At 42.2% G+C, this 20,780-nt stretch overlaps 1 protein-coding gene across 1 annotated transcript; it reads right to left on the bottom strand.

Annotated features, from left to right (window-relative positions):
* Positions 1-691: 691 nt before the first annotated feature.
* slc2a15b (solute carrier family 2 member 15b) lies at positions 692-14,679 on the bottom strand (the record flags this gene model as incomplete). The annotated part of the gene is made up of 12 exons (XM_080028843.1): positions 14,570-14,679; positions 12,668-12,766; positions 8,994-9,154; positions 8,728-8,852; positions 8,064-8,209; positions 7,506-7,638; positions 6,980-7,167; positions 4,996-5,106; positions 3,663-3,764; positions 3,002-3,077; positions 1,555-1,682; positions 692-910 (listed from the first exon to the last, which is right to left on the bottom strand). Exons 1-12 carry the CDS (start codon positions 14,609-14,611, stop codon positions 692-694), a joined length of 1,530 nt encoding a protein of 509 aa, XP_079884969.1. The 5' UTR covers positions 14,612-14,679.
* Positions 14,680-20,780: the final 6,101 nt, after the last annotated feature.

Raw genomic sequence — 20,780 nt, 5'->3', positions numbered from 1 at the left:
AATGGATTAACATGTCACGTATGGTTCATTTGAAACGCATGACCTCTGTCCCACGTAATGTACAGAAGCGCCACTCGGATGGGGATTAAACACTGAGAAAACAGTAAAGTACTGCATAGAGAAGAGCTAGACAACCCTTTATGTCTTTGTGTGTAGCATTGTGTGCACGCTTAGTTTTGTAGTTTCTTTGTAGTTTCCATGTGACTTCAGTCATAAAACAGGCACACTGAGAGAAGAAACCAAGGTTGCGTTCCGAATCGCATACTCTTTCTTTTTTCTATTCTACATACTACATCCGACGATAAAAATAATCTAGTTAGGATGCAGTAGGCATACTATTGGGACATACTTTTACTCTCTTATTTCATCATAACATTGCGCCTTGATCTTGCCTCTTGCTTTTATATCCGTCGCATCCCCGTTTGTTTTCATATGGAGGCTTCGTCGATGTGACGTCACTTCACGTGCGCACTGGATTGTGGGTCAGAATCGCCCAAATAGGATGCAGTTTTCAACACTAACAATCTTGGCCGCATGAAGTAAGACATCCGGGTACTTCTAACCATCCTAAATCTGGCCACAAGAATCGGGACATCCTAAATCTTTTTTCTACATACTATATAGTAGAAAGTATGCGATTCGGAACGCAACCCAAGCATGCTGGTCCGCCTCCTCGCTACTTCTTCTTGTTTTAATCATGGTGGCCGAGGGTCCCGTAGCCGTTCATCAGCGCCATCTTGAGTTGACTGTTGGACAGCTCGTCCTCCAGCACGTTGTTCCTGGCGGCGAACATCTTGCTGATCTCCATGAAGGTTTTGTCCTTGGTCTCTGGGATGATGAAGATGGTGTAGACGGCCACGCCCATGCAGATGGCGCAGAAGATCAGGTAGCAGAAAGGACCTGTAGCTTGCTGGGGGTGGGAGGGATACAGGGTGTTACTTGGAATCAAAGAACACAAGATATTGCTCTGACTTGCTTTACAAAGTAACGTTTCAAAGACAGTTTTTCTTGTTCCAAATGACTATCGCTTACAGTGAAGCTAATAAAGCATAAAGCATTAACATGAATTGGATCCAAAATAGGACCAGATAACAAAGAAGTAGGCTACTTTGTGGGTTGAACACTACTGTACCCTATATGATATTAATGGACAACTTATTTTGAAAATGAGAGACATATAACTTTTAAAGCAGCAATCAATTGATTTTTTCTTCTTCTTCGACTTGGCAACTTGGGGGCAACAGAAACACAACACTGACATATAATATCCTTTATGATGTTTTTTGTGGTGAACTTGTTAGCAATACGTTTCTAACCTTCCCATTTACCCATGCAGAAACATTAGCATTCATTTGGAGCCTTGTTTGTGTCCACCTTACTAATGCTAGTCCAGTATTAATTACCTCTTAAAGGAAAAATCTGGCTCTTTAGCTGTGGGACTTTGTCTGTCCTTGTTTTCTTTTGAACATAGCCAGAATTCAGTTCATACAGGTGGACATGGTCACTTTAATTGGTCATCATATCATAGAAAGAAGAATTTGAGTGTGCTCTGACCTCTAGGAAGGGAAAGACGAAGCCGATGGTGAAGTTGGACAACCAGTTGAGGCAGCCGGCCACAGTGTAGGCAGCGGGCCTGTGTGACTGTTTAAACAGCTCTGCAGTGATCAGGAAAGGCACACCAGCTGCACACAGACCAAAGCAAAACAAAAAAATAAATGGATTTGTATTATTTCAAAAAAGGACACATTTTGACAACACAAACGGTTCATTTATTGGCCTGATCTAACTAGGCACCCGATCAAGCTGTCATAATACTAATCACATTCAACCGCTCCGTGCTGCTGCATGAATCTATTGGGTGTTATGAAATTAACATCAGCGTCCTCGTTCATCAATTACTTTATCAATATTCTCACTCGGGACTATTCTTTGGCAGTCATTCAAATCAACAGAACGAGATATAATAAATGATAAACATTCCACAGTGCTAATACACTACACTCCTATTTTTCTGCATACTTCATTTATTATGTGATGTTACTAATTTCTATTACTCGGTGATCATAGATTGATAACAGAGGAGGGTGTTTTCTCGACTTGGCATAAGTCCAACCACTAAAAACAGAATAACTATGCAGAACTTGTGATTCATTAGTTTTATATGCAGGACCTATGAGGTGTTGTCTTAGCTTCAAATACATAATTCCTCATTTTTAGAAGTGACAGCTAGGAAGGGGAAATACGCATTAATATGCTGTAATGATGAGCTTTCCAAATGATGGGCTCATTATCTGTGCATGATGATTGCATGGAGGACGGTTTAATATTAACCAATAACTAAGCTATAATTTGTCAAAATATGTGGTATGTATGTATGGAGGGAGGGAAGGAGGTAGAGGTTTAGGGTAGCCATTGTGCATGCAAGGTTTCACTGAAGGAAACCGTATTCATCACGGCTAGCTAATGAACAGTGGGGCCATTAAAAGTGTAATTGCGGCAACAGAAATCCTTGTGCCAAGGTATGGATTGTGCCGGCTTGACGAATGACGCCATGTAACACAGATCCGTTCTAATTCATCATCCTCGCAGGTCCACTCAGCGCGCCTCCAGAAGTTGTAAACTATTGCCTCTTAATTCACTTCACTCATCCAGTGTACAAATGGCTGCGGGAATGGATGTAGTGTGGCAGTTATGATTTCCTAATTTACAAGACTAATGAAATACACTATCTTTTCACAGTCAGAGGCGGAGCATGGAGGGAGGGAGGGAGGAGGGGAGGGAGGGAGGGAGGGAGGGAGGGAGGGTGGGTATGCCGATTTGGGTTTTTTAGATTTGGTGCCTGCTATTGTGCAACTGTCCAGAAGGGCGCAGTGTTATCTTACTCACAGTGCAGCACAAAGCTAGTGCAGTATATGTGTGCGCTTTGGAAATGTTCATTTTCAAATCTCGTAAAAAAAAAAGGGATTTTCAAGTGAGAGAGGGGATTAAGTGAAGTGTTTACCTGGACCTATGCAGAAGCCAGCAATAATCCCAACAACACAGCCCACACTGATGTAACGCATGAAGGGCATCGACTCCTGTGATTGGTCAAAAACACAAGTCACGAGTCTGAAGTCATGAGTTAGACACATTAGAAAAGCATTTGTACAGTTTTATATGATAGTGGTTTCTGACTACATTTAATCTGTCTGATTACCACGTGGGGCTCCAGACATTTACTTCATAATCACTGTCTTGTTTGTACTGTAAGTTAACAGGGGTCTCAGTCCTCAAGATTATGAAAAGTCTGGTTAACATTTGTCCCTTTACTCTGACAGGAAAGGTTCACAATATTACCAGTCATCATAACACAATAGTATGGACATTGAAACAGCTTTGTCTTGCTATAATCATCATACTGGTCATTGTGAGATCCCTTTCTAAAGTACATGCAGTATCTTCCCATGTAACGGTGTAGTAGTTTCAGATAAACTTTTGAATACAAGTTTTAAAGTTTGTATGGACAGGAGTAAACCTGTTTCAATGTTTATACGGGCAGTATAGTGTAGTATTTAGTATATTTAAATTATTATGTAAATGTTATGTCCTTAACCCCATAAGTCACAATCTGCAAGGTTGTGTAATATACTCCTAGACAAGCAAGGTGTCAGATGACAATGTACCTGGAAGAGGACGGACACTGTGATCCCAGCACAGCACACTCCCATGAAGAGGAAGCCGCCGATCATCAGAGGTCTTCTGCCTAGGCGCTCAATGGTAAAACACTGCAAAACAGACATGGGGAGAGACCTATTGTCATTGGCTCGCAACACAAGGCATCAAGAGGCAAGACACAGGTGACTTCTTATCCTCTGACCAACATTTCAACCAAAGTCATGTTAACAGGTGCACCAAAAACAATACATGGCGCGTGTATGTTTTGTGTCTTTCAGGCAACACAAAAGGCAACTATAATTAGCCATTTGGTTCAATCTGGCAAAGTTACAGAACATTGTTTTGCTGTTGATTTTGTGATATCCCGATAAATTAATAAGTTGTAAAAGTCATGAAGTCATGAAGATCAAAAAAAAAAGAGGAAGAAAAAAAAGGCCTTTGTGCTTTTGTGGCAGGCATTTGTACTTGATGTATCAGGATAAACACAGGTAAAAAGTTATTTATAATCTATTCACATTGGTTTAGTTCCATCATGTTATGACAGAGAGCCAGCATTCACTAGACGCAGCTCAACCAAATGGAATGCAGTTTATTTTTAATAACTCAAATCAGCCTATAAAACGTAATTAAAAAAAAAAATTCAACCCAAGTTGCTGCAGCAAATTAGCCTGGAAATCCAGACCCTGATATCTTGAACGTCACTGTCGTCATCCGGTTACGTCCTCCCCAGAGTACCATATAAAGGGCTCTGGCGCGCCCATATTAGATAGAACCAATTGAAACCATAGCCAGATTTCTGGTCTTCTTGATAAAGCTTCAACGGAGCGTGTCCAGACCAACACGCGCAGCAAATTTAATTTGCCAGCGCCTAGTGGCAGGTCTGGGAATGCCAGGCTAGCAGCAAATCACTTTCTATAAATATATTATGGGTGTAATATTTTGGGTCACCAACAGTCAAAAAGTCGATCAAAAATATGTTAATTTTGCAATACAAACAGAAAAGCAGCTTATTGGATATTTATTAGATTTTTGACTTGAGCAATCAGACGAATATCAAAGCTGTCAATTAAAGTGTCATTTAAATTCTGCTGTGCATTACATAACATGTGAAATTATGGCTCCAACTAATTATGAATTCATCAGTCAATGATTTTACAAGTAGCTGATTAATCATTAAGTCTAAAAAAAAAACCTCATCACAAAACCAAACGATATGCAGATTACAGTGCTATACAATGGTTAAAAGCAGCAAATACCCACATTGATTGGTAGTTTAAGTGCCGTACAAGATAGTGTCATATAAATGGTGTGGGGTATTGTTGTCTGATAATGTCGACTCACCCCCAGCATCCCAGAGATGACCTCTATGGCACCAGTTCCCACTGTTGTGTACTGAATGTCAGGTTCTAGGATTCCTGCGTTCTTAAAGATTTCATTTGTGTAGAACCAGATCTGAAAGTGACAGTGACATGAAGTTTATTAATATGATGTATGATGTCCAAAGACAGACAAATGCTCTTTATCTGAAAATATATGTCTTTTTGTTGTTGTTGTTTCTTCACGAAGAGCCAAAAAAGCCCCTGTGCTTATTTGGTGTTTTGCACATGATTCATCATAGTGATCATTATCATGGAGCCGACCATCACTCATGCATTTGAGACACAGCGTTTCATCAGTATGGGCTTCTGACAAGTGCTCCCTTTGAAATTAATTTGTGTATTCCCATTAATCACACTTTGCTGATGCAACATCCATCATTGATGAGGTGTGGACAAGATCGTAATTTGTGCGGTTAAATGCTGTCTTGTTGATTTAGTAACCATACATATACAATTTCATCACCATTGCAGCACAGACGTTTGCACACACAAGCCTATGTTAAAGAAAAACATATGAAACTTTAAAAAAGTTGAAGAACTTGAACCGGTTATATTGTGTCAAATAGATGAATTGTCTTGGGGAAAAAAACACTTTATAGACTAATGGGCTAAAATTCACAATTCACTGGCATCTAACTTCTGATGAACAAGAGACATCTTCTGTTCTTTATATCAGACATTTTACCTTAATATACATAAACAGTTATTTCATAAAGAGTAATGAAAGGACTGCTGTTTGAATATTTACACTTATAAATACTTATTTTATTTTTTTCAGTGGTCCCCATCCATCCATCCAGAGTCACAAAGTAGATAAGGAGAGTAAGCAGAGCAGCCCCGGCATATTTCCCTCTGAGACTTGTGTCAGCTCTTCCAGGCCAAACTCAAGCTGTTCCCAGACCAGCTTGACTGATGTAGTCCCTCTGGTGCATCTGGGTGTACAACAAGGCTCTTCCTCCAATTACACAGCCTGAGGGAGCCGAGGCACCTTAAGGGGCACTCTACGCCTGCCTTATCCAACTAATCTCAAGAGGCTTGCTTCTGTGGTTCCATTTTTTAAAGCAGAATGTTCCTGAAATTGGCACCTGTTTTAGCTGAATAATATAACTATCTTCCCACTAGCTTTTCCCTTTTATGTCTGGAATTAAAAGACACCTAAACCAGGGAGAGGACCATGGCCTAGGTGAACCCATGTTTGACCATGATGTCACATTCCTCCACAGATCTTCAGTCTATTACAGTACGGTCAAATACATGACAGCATCATCTTCAAACATCTGCAGATCCCTATAGCAACACAAAATCTGTTACGCATATTGTGAAAGAATTTTAAAAAAAATGTCTCTTGCTGAAATGCTTTCGTAACATCTCCCTGTGCCCGAGATGAGGGAGTGGTTTGTATAGATACAATTGTAGATGCTTCTTCAACAACAACCACCACAAGCACATTTTCACCTCAGTGCAATAGTGTCTACATGGATCAATCAGGATGGTTGAGAGCTTCCTGTGTCCCTGTCTGAAACAGCTGTGACAGTGGGACTCAGTGGGGGTGTTCCCCCTGCTGGGAAATGGTACTAGCATGTGAGCCAGCATGCAAAGAGCTTCCATCAACACATGGGAGCTACGAGCACGAAGATGTGTTTGACTCTGTGTGTGTGTGTGTGTGTGTGTGTGTGTGTGTGTGTGTGGATGGGTGGACCCTCTTCTGTTGGGGTAGCACGAACACAGAGGACCAGGATGGAGATAATGAGGCGTTGGTTGCTGTTGCCCCCTGCTTAGTTGCTCGATGGCTGCGTGTGGGACTGTGATGTATGGACAGGAGGAGGTGCAGATGGGTGGGAGCACAGCGGGTGGGTGGAACTGTGCAGCAATAGGACACGCACACTCGCTCTCATATAATAACTGCACAGTCTTTTGCACAAACAAACCTAAAAAGGTACACTTACCGCATCGATGCCAGACAGCTGCATGCCGATGTTGACCACCACAATGGTGATGACCTGCCAGCGGACGCAGCGGTCCATCAGGAGGCCGCGCACAGTCACGGTGCTGACGGAGGACAGGGAGCGCTGTTCCTCCTGCATCTCCTCCACCTCTGCCTGGATGTTCCCCTTCGTGCGGAACCACTTCAGGGCTGCACAAGGACACATACATAGACACAAGTCCTCGCGTCAACTTAAAGGTCCACTATGCAACTTTTGGGGTGTGTCAGAGAAGTGAACATTTTTATGAGGTATATACGTATACTCATAACTCAATAAACAAACTTCCCCTTCTCAGGACACATCGGATCCCTAGAACACTCTCTGAAGTTAGAAAGTGAAAAAGAAATAAACCATTATATTTCATGTCATGGTTTTTCCAATATGATCGTCTTAAACAAAACAAAAAAACTATAAAGGTTGTTGGGTGATTGTAGGAAAGTGTTTTTTTGAAATCAAACGTTCAAACTATTCCAGTCCTCTTTCTAACCTTCGATGGTGGCGTGAACGTCTCCCTTCTCTATCAACAGGTACCGTGGACTCTCTGGAAACCATGGCAACAACATCAGCTGGACTGCGGTAGGGAAAACCACCAGGGACAGGAGCAGAGGCCAGTACTCTTCCTGCATGAAAAGAACAAAACAAAACCAACAAACAACCATGATGCTTCAGCTGCTTTTAATTACCAAACAATCATCATACTGTTTAAATGATGTAAAGGTTATATAAAGGTCAGTCTTCTTTAAGCATCATTTTTCCGTGCCTCCTTATTTATCCTCAATGGGACATGTGAATGTACCATCCTTCATTAAAAGAAAATACACTGGAGTACCTCGATCCAGCCACTAATGTGTATTTCTATACAGAATAATGACAGCATATCTAAGTATTAGAAGATAGAGCTGGCTGCCTAATGTAATAATCTATAAAGTCTAGAGCTTAACTTGTGAAGCACAAGTTGCACACACTTCAAAGTTGCACCCATTCAAACAGATGACAGAGTATATCTTCTCCATTGCGTTTTAACAGCATGGTGTTATGTTAGTACCTTTCCCAGCAGTTCAGAGAGACCCAGGACCTGAGCCATGAAGACTCCAAGACAGATGTGAATGCTGGGGACGAGGCCCAGGAAGCCTCGCATGTTCTTGGGGGCGATCTCTCCGAGGTACATGGGCACCACGCTGAGTGAGATGCCTGTTGTGGGGAAAGGAAGAGGGAGATAGTCACAGGCTGAACCAGGCCGGGCTTAGCACAGTTAAGACACTGTTCAGCTTCTCTGGAAAGAAATTACAGATTGTTTCCTCATGAGGTTCAATATCGTTGTTTGACGTTAAGGAATATTATACAATTGGAAGTACGCACATTAAAAAGCAGTCACCAACGTGACGGTAGAATGTGAAAACACTGACAAGGTGTGATATGTTGTACTTCATCAATATATGAGAATGTTGTCGATCGACAAAAAAAAACATGTTTTGGCAAAGTTTCTTTATGCGTCAAACTTTTGCATTTGTTGTTCATAGTTTATAGGTTCCTGGTGTGAGCAGCTCAATATAAAGTTTTTGTACAGAATGAAAGTTCATTAAATATCAGAAAAGTTTTATTCTGTCGCCTTACAGAGAAAAAAAGTTATATAATGTATTCATTCATGTTGAGGATGACTGTGTCGCTTTAAGATGAATGGTGTTCATTGGGGAAACAGTCGGGCCTACCTGAGTGTATCCCTGTTATGAAGCGTCCAACAATGACCATCGCGGGCATCCTGCACCATCTGCTGAAGCCCATAAGACCGGCTCCTATAAACACCAGTACAGTGGTTCTCACCAGCGTCCCTTTCCTGTTTGGACACACAGCAGTCCCTTCTTAGTCGACTTGCTCAAAGTATACTATGTTTGTAACTGTCAGAAGCACAAGCTGGGGAAATCTGAAATAATTTATTATACACCCAAAACAATTCTCCATAAACACAAACACTAACCTTCCATATTTGGTCACGAGTCTGCCCACCATCAGGGCCCCGGTCATCCCACCAATGGCAAAGATGGACACGGTGAGGGAGTATAGGACGGTCAGGAGCTCCTCATCCGGAGACCAGTCGTAACTTTCTAACATGGTCTCATTGTAGAAGGCTTTGATATACTGTTCAAAGTAACAAAGACTCAAGTTCATTTAACATTGTACAACAGAGGAAAAGATAAAGATAATATGTGTTACAATATACAGTAAATTGACCATGTGAAATTACAAGATAATGTCACCTTTTTCCCAAATATCCATAATAACCATTGCAACTGACAAAAAGATAAAGGCTACTCCATGGGAGATTCTGGTAATTTACACCGCAAAAAGAAGAAAACTGAACCGAGATAAGATTACAGTAGACCTGGAACATAAACAAATGGTAGCCGTGGATTTTGACATCGCCACATAATTGACCATTTCCCACAGTGGCATGCATCCAAATGTCAACATTGGTCTCGCCATTTCCACAGTGTTGGGTGTGAGTTGCAAGGGGGTGGGGGGGAGTAGAAGAGATAAGAGATGTTTCAACCAGCGTGTGAGGCAGCCACCATTCATGTGATTTATTTATTTATTTTGAAGATAAGACTGGAAGTTTATTGAGCCCCCACAGTTGGAGTCAAATCAAATTTGACGAGCAAAAGGGATCATAAACTGCATGCTCGATAAAATGACAGTGGTTGTTCTCGTGGTGTGACAAAACATTTACTGCGAGAGACAACGACATCCCTCAGACTTCATTCAGGTTGGTTTGACAGAGTGACTGTGATTTAGCGGGTCCTGGAGAGTCTATTACATTAAAGCCAATTCATCTCGAGAGGCACGATTCATTCAGTGTGAAATGAAACATCGGGGAGCTGAAACGGGGGACTGAATAATTAACAACACACTAAAGGATTAAACATTGTGTCTTGTTTTGTAAAAAAAAACAAGTCAAAATACACAGGGATGATTTGAAGGAATGAGTGGTCCTGAGAGAGGCCTGTTTTTAATTTGTCAATTTGTCATGGCGCTCAGAACAGTGTGTGTCCAATTTGCCCCATTAATGTCCGTCTCCGTCTCCTACACGTGGGGAAAACTTTATAAAGCGGCAGCCTCAGTTCTTAAATAAGAATAAATAAATATTACCTATCTATTGTGCCAGCCTGATGCTGGTCGATCCAGAGCTGGAAGTAACCGGTAGGTCTTGCCACGTGTATTTAGGCTTCAGATTGAACACATAAATACCTTCTATTTAAAAAGGGACTTCACATAACATGCAGGCAGTTGTGCAAGGACCGACTTACGGATTGTCCTGTCCAGACGGGTTAACCAGTTGAAGAATATATAGACGTTAGACTTATCTGGAAAACACGATCAAACCTAACACTTAAAGCTGTAGTGAGTAACTTCAGTCGCCCCATGAGGAATTCTGACTATTTACAACAACACTGTCGGCACATCTACATGAGGTTAGCCTTCAGCGCATGGATTCTATTCCTTCTGCTGTACGTCCATTTTTTTTTTTTTGCAGTAGAATCAACATCCGAAACATTCCTTGGGCGCTTCCTGAGACTTTTCTGAGCTCCTGCGCCAGTGTCAGGGGGTGACACCAGTTTGTAAACCCTGAAATACATAGAGAGTTTTGTGGAGCTGGGCGTGGCTTGAATGTAACTGACATTCATTTAAATTAAATAGTTACGCACTGTAGCTTTAAATTGCGGTGTTCTGCTAGATTCAGGGATATAGAGATCCAATATGTTGGCTATCCATAAGTATCGGAAAGACATACCTGACCTTGAAAAACTGTCACTGTTGTCATACATTTTCCCAGATTCCACCCTTGGCTTGTCGCATGGGGACGCCAAGTGGAATGTGAGCACCGCAGAAATCCATGGTGCAGAATATTGCTTTATTTTTGCCGGCAGTTATTATCCCGTCACTTGAACTGCACTCTCACCGCAGGAGCCTCTATCGCTTTCTGTTCTGCTCTGTTCATTTAATGTCACTACATAAACGTGTAACTTCTGCTCGTATATAGAAGTAGCCTAATGTGTGGTTACAAACTCATGCTATCTTACACAAAAGATAAATCATCCAAATCAGTTCCAAAAAGTGAGATAGAGAGGTAGAAGTAGATTATAAGGAGTGGGAAAAAACCAGGGCTCATGGGAGGTAAGCAAAATATGTAAAAGGCAAACTATGTAATGTTCCTGAACACAAACAGAGCCCTACTGAGTGCCTTGACTTTCTTCCTGCTCAGCTCACACAGATACGGCCTGTCCTCCCTTAAACTTTTAAGAGAAAATTCAATTACGAGGCCAGCACATTTTCAGTTGCGACCCTTTGACACATAATGATTCCAAAGATTGAAAGTTGAGGAAGTCAGCGAGATGACCACCTTTTTGATATTGCTAGTGTGATTACCAGGACACAGGAAGGCGGGTCATTAGTCCTTAAAGTGTCCTATAAAAACCATTTTCTCTAAAATCACCACCTCCGGAACCTTCCCCCCACATCTAAAATGTGATTTGAAGCATGTAGGCGTAACTAATGTCAGATGACACACAGCAGTCTACATTGAATCCTGCGAAGGGCACTGTAAGTCACATGGGCTGCATGGTTAAAGAGTTCACCTCACCACATTAGGGGCAATTTAAAATATGTGTGGCACGGAGAAAATGTGCCCAACAAGGAAATGCTGCTACTTCAGAAGGAAATGCTATAAAGTTTGGTCAAATTAAACATGCTACGATTGAGCTAGACTACACACAGCTGAATATTGGACTTACATTCAGCCAGAAACAGGACTCCAAATGAACTGTTGCTGTGTGCTGCTCTGTCAATATCAAGTTAAAAAGTGTGATAATATATGTCAAATGTATGATCACAACATTTTGGGAAGATGTCTAGTCACTTTAGACAATGCCAGTCTAAGGTCTGTAAATAAGGAGCTGTACCTGGGAAGCGGTTAGCATAGCTGAAAGCAGAGAGAAAAGAGCTAACCACTGTTACGCCAAGAAATAGTTACAGTCATAATTTCTGTGTGTACAATCGATTTGGAAGATGCTCTGATCGCATGGAAATTCAGACAAACACAAAAATTTGAGAAAAAAATCCATTCTGCTTCCCTGAGTAAATACAGTGGGAGAGAGCAGGAAATTAGGAATTTGAAAAGTGGCCAATCATGTTCATCAGGTGCAGCTCTGCCCTCTAAAATCTCCCTACTATACTGTAAGTCACAGTACACTACACACCGGCGTGAGAAGTGACACCGAAAGCTCACATGCCTGGACATGGGTCAGTCCATGGCCAAACAGGAATGGCTCACAGCTTAGTGAACGCACCACGGCAAATCGTATGTCGAGGGAAGCAGACAGAATAGCACATGACAGATAGACAGCAGCAGAACATCCGTGACATGGTGAGGCAGAGGCACCCAGCAACCTTCTACATTTGATACCACATGACTTCACATGACAATTAAATACAATCCGACCTCATCCACTATCACTCTAGGGCAGAGGGAGTCTTCCATTCATTCTTGGATGTGTGTGTGTGTGTGTGTGTGTGTGTGTGTGTGTGTGTGAGAAAGCCATTTAGATACTGATGTGTGTCTTGTCATAATGTTGATGATGTGGCGGGGACACAAACCTCTGCAGGAGAGTTGACGACTGCCAAGTTGTAGCCATAGAGCATGGAGCTGCCGAACGAGGCCAGGAAGGCCACCGCCAGCAGTGAATTTGTGAGTTTCTATGGAGGAGAGAAAAACAAGTCAGATAGCACAACTTTAGTCTCGTACCTGAATAAACAAAGCTTCCTCACAAAAGAATTGGATCCCTGGAACAGTGTTTGAAGTTAGAAAGCTACCTGAAAAGTTACTGTGTCACTGTTGTTGTTGTTGTTGACAGCAGCAGGGCCCCTCAGTTTTTTTTATAACATATTATAGTCCTACTTTAATATGTTTTTTAACATGGTGCCTCGAAAAGATGATGTGCTTGGGAAATGTAAACCAATCCCCTTACCCTGAAACTGCATAATACCCCTTTAAAAAGCCTTTGAGAGGAACTTTTATAAAACCGCTGGTACCAGGTCAGTGGGTTTTCGAATCTAAATGCTTTTCTGTACAAGTAGGCCTATTCAACACCATTATTATATACATGCATGTATGCGGGAATATTGCATACGAGTCTGTGATCTTTGGACTTTGCAGCAGAGCCGGACTGCAGGCACTGAGCGGCACAAGGCTAAACCCAGAAGAAGTGAAGCAAGCCGGCACCTGGACACAGGCCAGAGCCAACTGAGCCCGTTCACTTCTACCATAAACACGTTGAGCTTTGGAGGGAGGCACTTTGAATTAGCTGAACAAATCTTCACTATAGCTCGCCGATTCAGTGAAGCATCAACAGCCTCCACTTCCCTTTCCACAATTTGGACCCGTGAAGCAGTTTGAGAAAGGGGTTAAGTGTGTGTGTGTGGGGGGGGGGGGGGGGGGAGGAGGACGTTTGCTATCACACAGAAATGTTAAAAGCATCAGCTGGTAAGCCTGTTGCTGACTATACCCAAAGACACCAAAGTCACATGAGCGCCCAATCTGTCTTCAAGGGCGCTAGGTGGCTGTCTACTGTATTTTTCATTAGGAACAACCTGGAGCTACCCTCTTGGCTGCCGTCCGACATTCCAGCACTCAGGAGCTTAGCTGACCTCAGGGGTAGAAGGTCACCAGGATTATTAAGTGTTTCTCAGTGTCCTTACCTTTGGGAAAAGGGGGGAAACTGGTAGCTGCACAAACAACCAACTAATCCCATTCCCACCCAGCCCTTAAATGAACTAAAAGAAGTGTTCACAAAGCCTAAGTTTCCTACACATGCAAGCCAGAGTGGACATTGAGGATGTCGCTGTGTTCGTCCAAAGAGCGGACATAGGAGGAGCTCTCTGCTCTGTCTGAACAATAGCAGCATAGATGCTTTAAATAAACCTAATTCAGCCCGTAATGCCCTAATGCAGAGGGTGAGATGGCTGCACGAGAAAGCAGCTCATGGCAGACAATGGCGCAGTCTGCATCCAATTTAGCCGGATTTAGACTGTCAGATGTGCTGGGGTCAAAGCCCTGTGCAATTATTAGGACTTCTCTATAGCAACTATGGTCAATTGTCCTTGGTTTGACTTTTGATTTGGGCTGTTTTGGATGTGTGTGTGTGTGTGTGTGTGTGTGTCTCACTGTCAAACTTCTCAATATCAAGAATCCCAGGAAATGTCAGGTATACATGAACCATCGTGAACTAAATGTGGACATAATGATCTGTACAAATAAGTAGTAGTAGTAGTAGTAGTAGTACTGTAATAGGCTGTGATCTGCATCGACAGTATCGTAGTATAGGCTATCAAAGACAGTGAATGAGTCACTGGATGATTTCAAGTCAAGAGGCTAATCCAGAAGGGATGTGCAAGAACAACAACAAAAAAAGTTTAAGACTTCATCATACTTTGTTGAAGAGAGCAACATTTGGTGTGTGGGCTACTATTTCAATCATCAAGTTTAGAATGAACACTCACCTTGTCGCTGGCATCGTTTTCCAGTATCAGTTCCTCCGCCATTTAATGTCATGAATAATTACTCCCTGCGTCTGATCTGCTCGTTTGCTCATCGGCACAACTTTCTCCTTAACAACTCTTCCCTCCGCGCATCCCCGTTTTGTAGTTCCCAGGCGTGCACGTGCGGCGGGCAGGAGGCGTGTCGTGTTGACGGGCGGAATTAACAAGCCTGTCAAACTCCCGATCTCCAATCAGCGGAGCGCATCGCAGAGCCGAGGCCCATCCTCGGCCGCGGATCCTTCTCCCCGGTCAATCAGCGATCACATGAGCCAAGTGGGTGCACCCTTCGTCCCAGAGTGCCCGCAGTTTGTTATTAAACAGCCTATGACTAACTGTATCCAGAGGCGTTTTCAGGATTAGTAAACAATAAGGGGCTTAGGGGCACCTTCACCCAGGAGAGAAGGGTGGTGGTGGAAGGGTAGTTTAACATCTCCACACATTTACTTGCAGATTTCAGGGAATACATTACTTAGGCTTTAAGTGTAAATATATCTATAACTGATATTTTATAATAAGGCACACTAAATGAAAAAAATATGAAGATCATCAGCATTAACTTGCAGCCAATATTGTGCTTGTGAGATAACTTTTTTGTACACACTTGTAGGCCTAAGCGCACTTAAAGTATATTTACTTTAATTCTGTTTGCTGCTCCATTTAAAATAAACTGTAATTTTTTAAAAATGTATTGTGATTTGTAAACATAAATGGTAATGTAGGCTACAGGAGTGTTACATTCATCCATTGATTCACTACTTTATGCAATACTACGTTTATACTGGTTGTATAAAGCAGTGCGGTTTCCCATGTGAATTAAAGGTGAAGTATTGATTTATTTATGTTAATATAAGTGTTAAATCGCTCTTTATTCATACATTGATCACTTACATAATGTGCACGTTTCATAAAGCCGATCTCTCAGTCAGCTGCTCTGCATGTAATCGGCAAATACACTTTTTGTCGGATCCCGAAATTAATATCCAATCACAAGAGAGAATGCTACAAACCGACATCCCGTCTCACTCATGGTCTCACTGCCAGTGCACGCCAGAGCAACAGATGGGTGAATGTTTATGCCTACAATGGCGGAGCAGGTAAAAATCCTTCCCAATGTCTGTTTTGATGGTTTTTATCATGTTTTATCACAATTACTTATCTGAGATGGTTCTAGATAACTCGCTGTTTGAAGACCGCAGTGCATTAATGTGGTGACGTAGGGACGAGCGAGGGGACTGCTAACTGCAGTAACTGACAGGAAGTTAGCTAAAAGAACCATTCCGCTTACAGCACCTTTAATTCCCAAAAGCAATACACAGCCAAGAGTCTTGCTTACACTCCTGTCTGTTTGCCTCTGAAAGGGCTTTGGTCACAGGTTTCACTTATGACTGTGTTCCTGCAGCTCTGTGGGGACTTCCCTCTATCTCTATTTTATTTGAAGCCACCGAATGACCTGTTGAGAAATACGTTTCACAACCTTTACATATAGGCTACATGGACACCGACAAGTAAAGGACCATTTTTTTTGTCTGTGTTGAAATGACAGAGGTTTCAAATAGGCACTTTATTATTAAGTAAGTAAGTGTAAGCTTTTATTTATAGAGCGCCCTTCACAGACCAGGGTCACAAAGCGCTTCACATATCTTAACACATTTTTATACACACACTCAAACACCGATGGCAGTAGCTGCCATGCAAGGCGCTTTCTGAACCATCGGGAGCAATTTGGGGTTCAGTGTCTTGCCCAGGGACACTTCGACATGTAGGCGGGGAATCGAACCTCCGACCCTGCACTCCAGAGGCGATCTCCCTACCCACTTTGCCACTGCCGCCCATGATCAGATTTATGTCTGAGTCTGATCATGTGTCAAAGACCAACTGTATGTCATGTGGATGATTTTTTTTTAAATTATTTTATTTGTATTCATTTTTTCATTATGCAAACAATTCATTCATTCAGCAAAGACATTTTTGCAAACAACGTGAATGGTGTTTGCAACCCCCATGATTTTGATACAAAGAATGTAGTCAGCAGAAAACTGTGATATCTCTATCCATTTCACTAGCCAGATGCTGCCTCCCTCAATCCCTGCAACTTGTTCCTGCTATATTCCTACACACTATCCTCTGATACAAACCAATGACCCTTCAGACCTGCGCTCCTAACTTTAACCCAACGAGCCAAGTTGCTACTATCATGCAGGCCTAATGGCTTGTGTCATATGACTGCTATCACTGTGAAATGTCTATGGTATCATGCTGCTTTTGTGTAGAAAATCAATTGTGCTGTGAACGGGGGACACAATTCATATGTTTGAAAAAAAAATTCTGACGATGAGATGATAGGACGCATCATGATAAAAACCTGCTTTTACAGAAGTGATGACAAACAAGTATAAGGCAAATATGTATTATTAGGCTTAATGCTTATCTGACCTAACGTATTATATTTCTTATTTTATCGAAGGCGTGGTTATTTCAAGTTAAAAATATGCTGCAAATATTTAGTTGTCATGGTTAAGTTTGTGAGGTAAATTTAATTGGGCTAAATAAGAAGTTAAAAATGCATAAATGATTGACAGTTAAATGTGTGTCTATATTTGCATATTTCATGTTTTGTTATGTATGGTAAAAAACTAAAAAGTAATCATTCTGAAGTTTGAGAAAGAATGACCCTGAGGAGTAATATTTTCCGGTTCACCTGTTGGTGAGGAAAAGGAGGAAGAGAAAGAAGAAAGTGCAGGATGAAGAGTGAGAGGACAGTGGCGTAGAGCAAGAGTCGAGAGACATACATGTGAGAGTAAGTACAGACTGCCCTGTTTATCGTGTCTTCAGTCACGCTAGCCTGTGGACTGTGCTTTAGTTGCCACGCAATTCAGTGAGTACGTTTTTGAGACTCTTTGCTGCGGTCAGGGAGTTTTTTTTTGTTCACTGCCACGTGAGCTAGCAGAGTTAGCTTAGCTGTCACCATTGTGGAAGATGTGTGGCCTGCGTTGTTCCTCTGTGTGGATGTCAGAACCGATGTGGACTTTCCCATGCTGTTTGGTGAGGCTGTGGATCCTGCTGTGGATTGAGGATGTGCTGCTTCAGATGAAGAAGCACAAGAGGGATATTTCCTGCGGTAGGAACTGTTTCCATTGGTAGACTAACGCCATGTTCATTTTGAGCTCCAACTTTTAAAGCTGGGGTGGAGAATTTGGAGAGACAATAGCAGTTGGGATAGAGATTTGAATCCAAATACCTCAACCGCTCCACTTGTTCTCTTTGGTCCCTCCCCTATGGTCCCTCCCTGACATGCTCTACACCAACAACGTCGGTGCCAAAGTGAATGGACAGTCCCAACAGCCAATAAGAACAGAGAATCGTATTTTAAATTTTTCTTTAGAATCGGTGCCTCGCTCTGATTGGTCAAAGTGTACCGCTCATGTTAATTTTGACCAATCAGAAATCACATACCCCAGCTTTAAGCGTGCCAACCATTTTAAATGCAAGCTTGCTCAAATAACTAAAACAAAAAGACGAGCTAAAGACTTACAAATTACAAAGGTCTTATTGTTTTGTAACTTTATAATTTTTCATACAAGGGTTTTACTATAAGAAGATAATAACCTTATTTGTGTTTACATTTTAATACGTTTTGTTTTTTATTAAAATCACCATCACCCTCTAAGTATTTATTAAAGAGAGTGAGAGTCATATTAGTTATCATAGACAACACGTTTTCCTGGGTATGTTAAATCCAAAATTCTGTCTTTTTTTGGCTCTATTTTGGTTTCCACCAACTCCAAAGGGAATTATCTGGCACTTTGGCTGCTGTATGAATCATGCACTTTGTTCACCATCTATTTGATTCATTCGCCCTATGGTCCTGTTGGGCAACTAGTATGGGTTTTATTTGAGTTTTTAACCCTTTTAACAGCCTCCTCACACGTCTGGAGATGGGGTCTATACAAGCGGTGGGGGCAACCCAAAGTAGTAAAGTTATGTTGAACCCAAAACAATTAGCTGAAAGGTGTTAAAATACTCTGTAGAGCTTAGGGGAACTCAGGTCAGGGAGGACAGTGAAGGAGCCTGCTGATATTCCTCTCAGGGTTTATCACTACAAGCAACACTTTTCACATTATACTTAGTCGACTGATCCATTGTTGTTATAACAAAATATGAATTAGTACAGCTGTAAACGTTAAAGGTATAGTGAGTAACTTCTGTCGCCCCTATGAGTAATTCTGAGTAATTACAACAACACTGTCGGCATCTACATGAGGTAAGCCTTCGGTGATGGTGCACAGATTTATTTCCTTCTGCTGTACGTTCAAGATTTTTCCAAGCAGTAGAATTGACAACTGAAACATTTCTTGGGCGCTTCTCGGGATTTGTCAAAGCTGCTATACTGAGAAATACATTGAGTTTCTGGAGCTGATAGGCTTAATCAACTTTGTGTTGACTTTGGTCAGGTGGTTGCCAGCAAGAAGGCTAATTCTACTTTTCTTATGCTGAAATTATCAATCCTTGGTTCACTGACACTGCTCGCCGCTCTCTCCCTCTGAAGACAACAGCGTGGCTCATGTGACGGTGGAGGTTGTCAGTGTTCTTTTCACTGCATGACTCAAATTCTCCCACAGCGTAGCAATCACCTTTACAGCACGAGGACATTCCTCCAGCCTTGCCTCAGTAACGGATCATGTCTGCTTATTAACGCCATGATTGGGGGAAAAAATAATAATAACAGAGTGAGAGAGACGGACACAGACTTTCATATTGGCAAATCAAAAAGCTGTGAATAGAAATTAGCTTCTCACTGACAGCCCGTGCGAGAGGGGCGTCTCATGATCATAATCAGGATCTGGAACTACATGATTTCATTTCCTCTCGACGGTGAATGAGTTGTCATTTGATAAATTACCCATCAATAGCAGACAGTAGGGGATGTTGCGCTTCCAAACGTGGTGTGCGTGCACGTGCATGTGTGTGTTTGTGAATCAGTTTCGTGTGCACATTTGCTGCAAAGACGTGTTACAGATGTGTAAGTGTGTGTGTGTGTGTGTGTGTTCTAAGCACAGAATAACCTCACATTAGCAGCCCATTATTTCAATAAGCCTCCTCTTGCATCCCGTTGACAGATCGTCTGCCCAGAAAGGAAGATATTGTGGCCTTTAATCAGTCAGCCCCCTCCGAGCCGCCGTAGTCTCTTGTGCAGTATTTAAATTCCTCATTTACTCTGTTGCAGGCGGGACGCGCCTGTCCCCCATTGTTCGCTCTGAATAAACTGGGGAGCTGATCGTGTTAAGTGCGGCCATGATTGATGGCTGCCGATGAAATCTAATATACTCGCCCCATGCAATTGTTTGGCAGGAATGGGATTAGAAAGAGAGAGAGAGAGAGTCTCCAACATGAGCTGATATAAAAAGAAAAAAAGTTGAAATGTACTTAATGTGGCCTTTTCAGATTTTTGAAATTGAGGAGCTTTGGCTGTGGTTGTACACCTCCAACAGGGACATTAACTGCTGAGTGATTGCCGGTGTTCCTCGGTGTGTGTGTGTGTGTGTGTGTGTGTGCGTTTGTGTGTGTGTGTGTGTGTGTGTGTGTGTGTGTGTGTGTGTGTGTAAGGGAAACTTTATGGGCTTCTGTGTTTGGTCAGGTTGCTCAGCACAATTTACACATTTAAAAACCATGAAGTGGAGTGACTCTCATCGACCAAGCTAATCATCCTCTCAGTTGTCGTGCTAGCTATCTCATCTCCTCTTGTTTCGTGGTGACGTATTTTCCCATGCATATTTTAGGTTATCGGATTTTTACAACGGCACATGATTCTGTGATGCGACTCCCTTCATTGTGCTGACGAATATTTGAAGAGACGGACAGCTCTGGGGTATTTCAGAAGAAGTGAGGTTTTGGTGACCCCTTGTGGGACTGGAGCTGCAGTTCACAATGACTGTGTGACAGCTCCTGGACTGAAAATAAAGGGGGGTTGGAAAATGCTGCATATTTTCTACGTTAGCTCGAGTGTAGGATTGTGTTGATGTGTCTTCGGATTCATTGTGAAACATCAATAGATGGAGCTGAAGGGATGCACGGACACACAAGCTGGCAGGTCAATGGAGAAATCCTTTGGCAGAATGCACTCACACACTCAAGAGCCCAATTGAAGCGTTCATAAGTCTCAGCGACACCCTGT

This window comes from Ammodytes marinus (assembly GCF_949987685.1).
Source record: "Ammodytes marinus genome assembly, chromosome: 6".
NCBI classification, from domain to species: Eukaryota; Metazoa; Chordata; class Actinopteri; order Uranoscopiformes; family Ammodytidae; genus Ammodytes; species Ammodytes marinus.
This window is presented reverse-complemented; position numbering and strand designations above follow the sequence as displayed.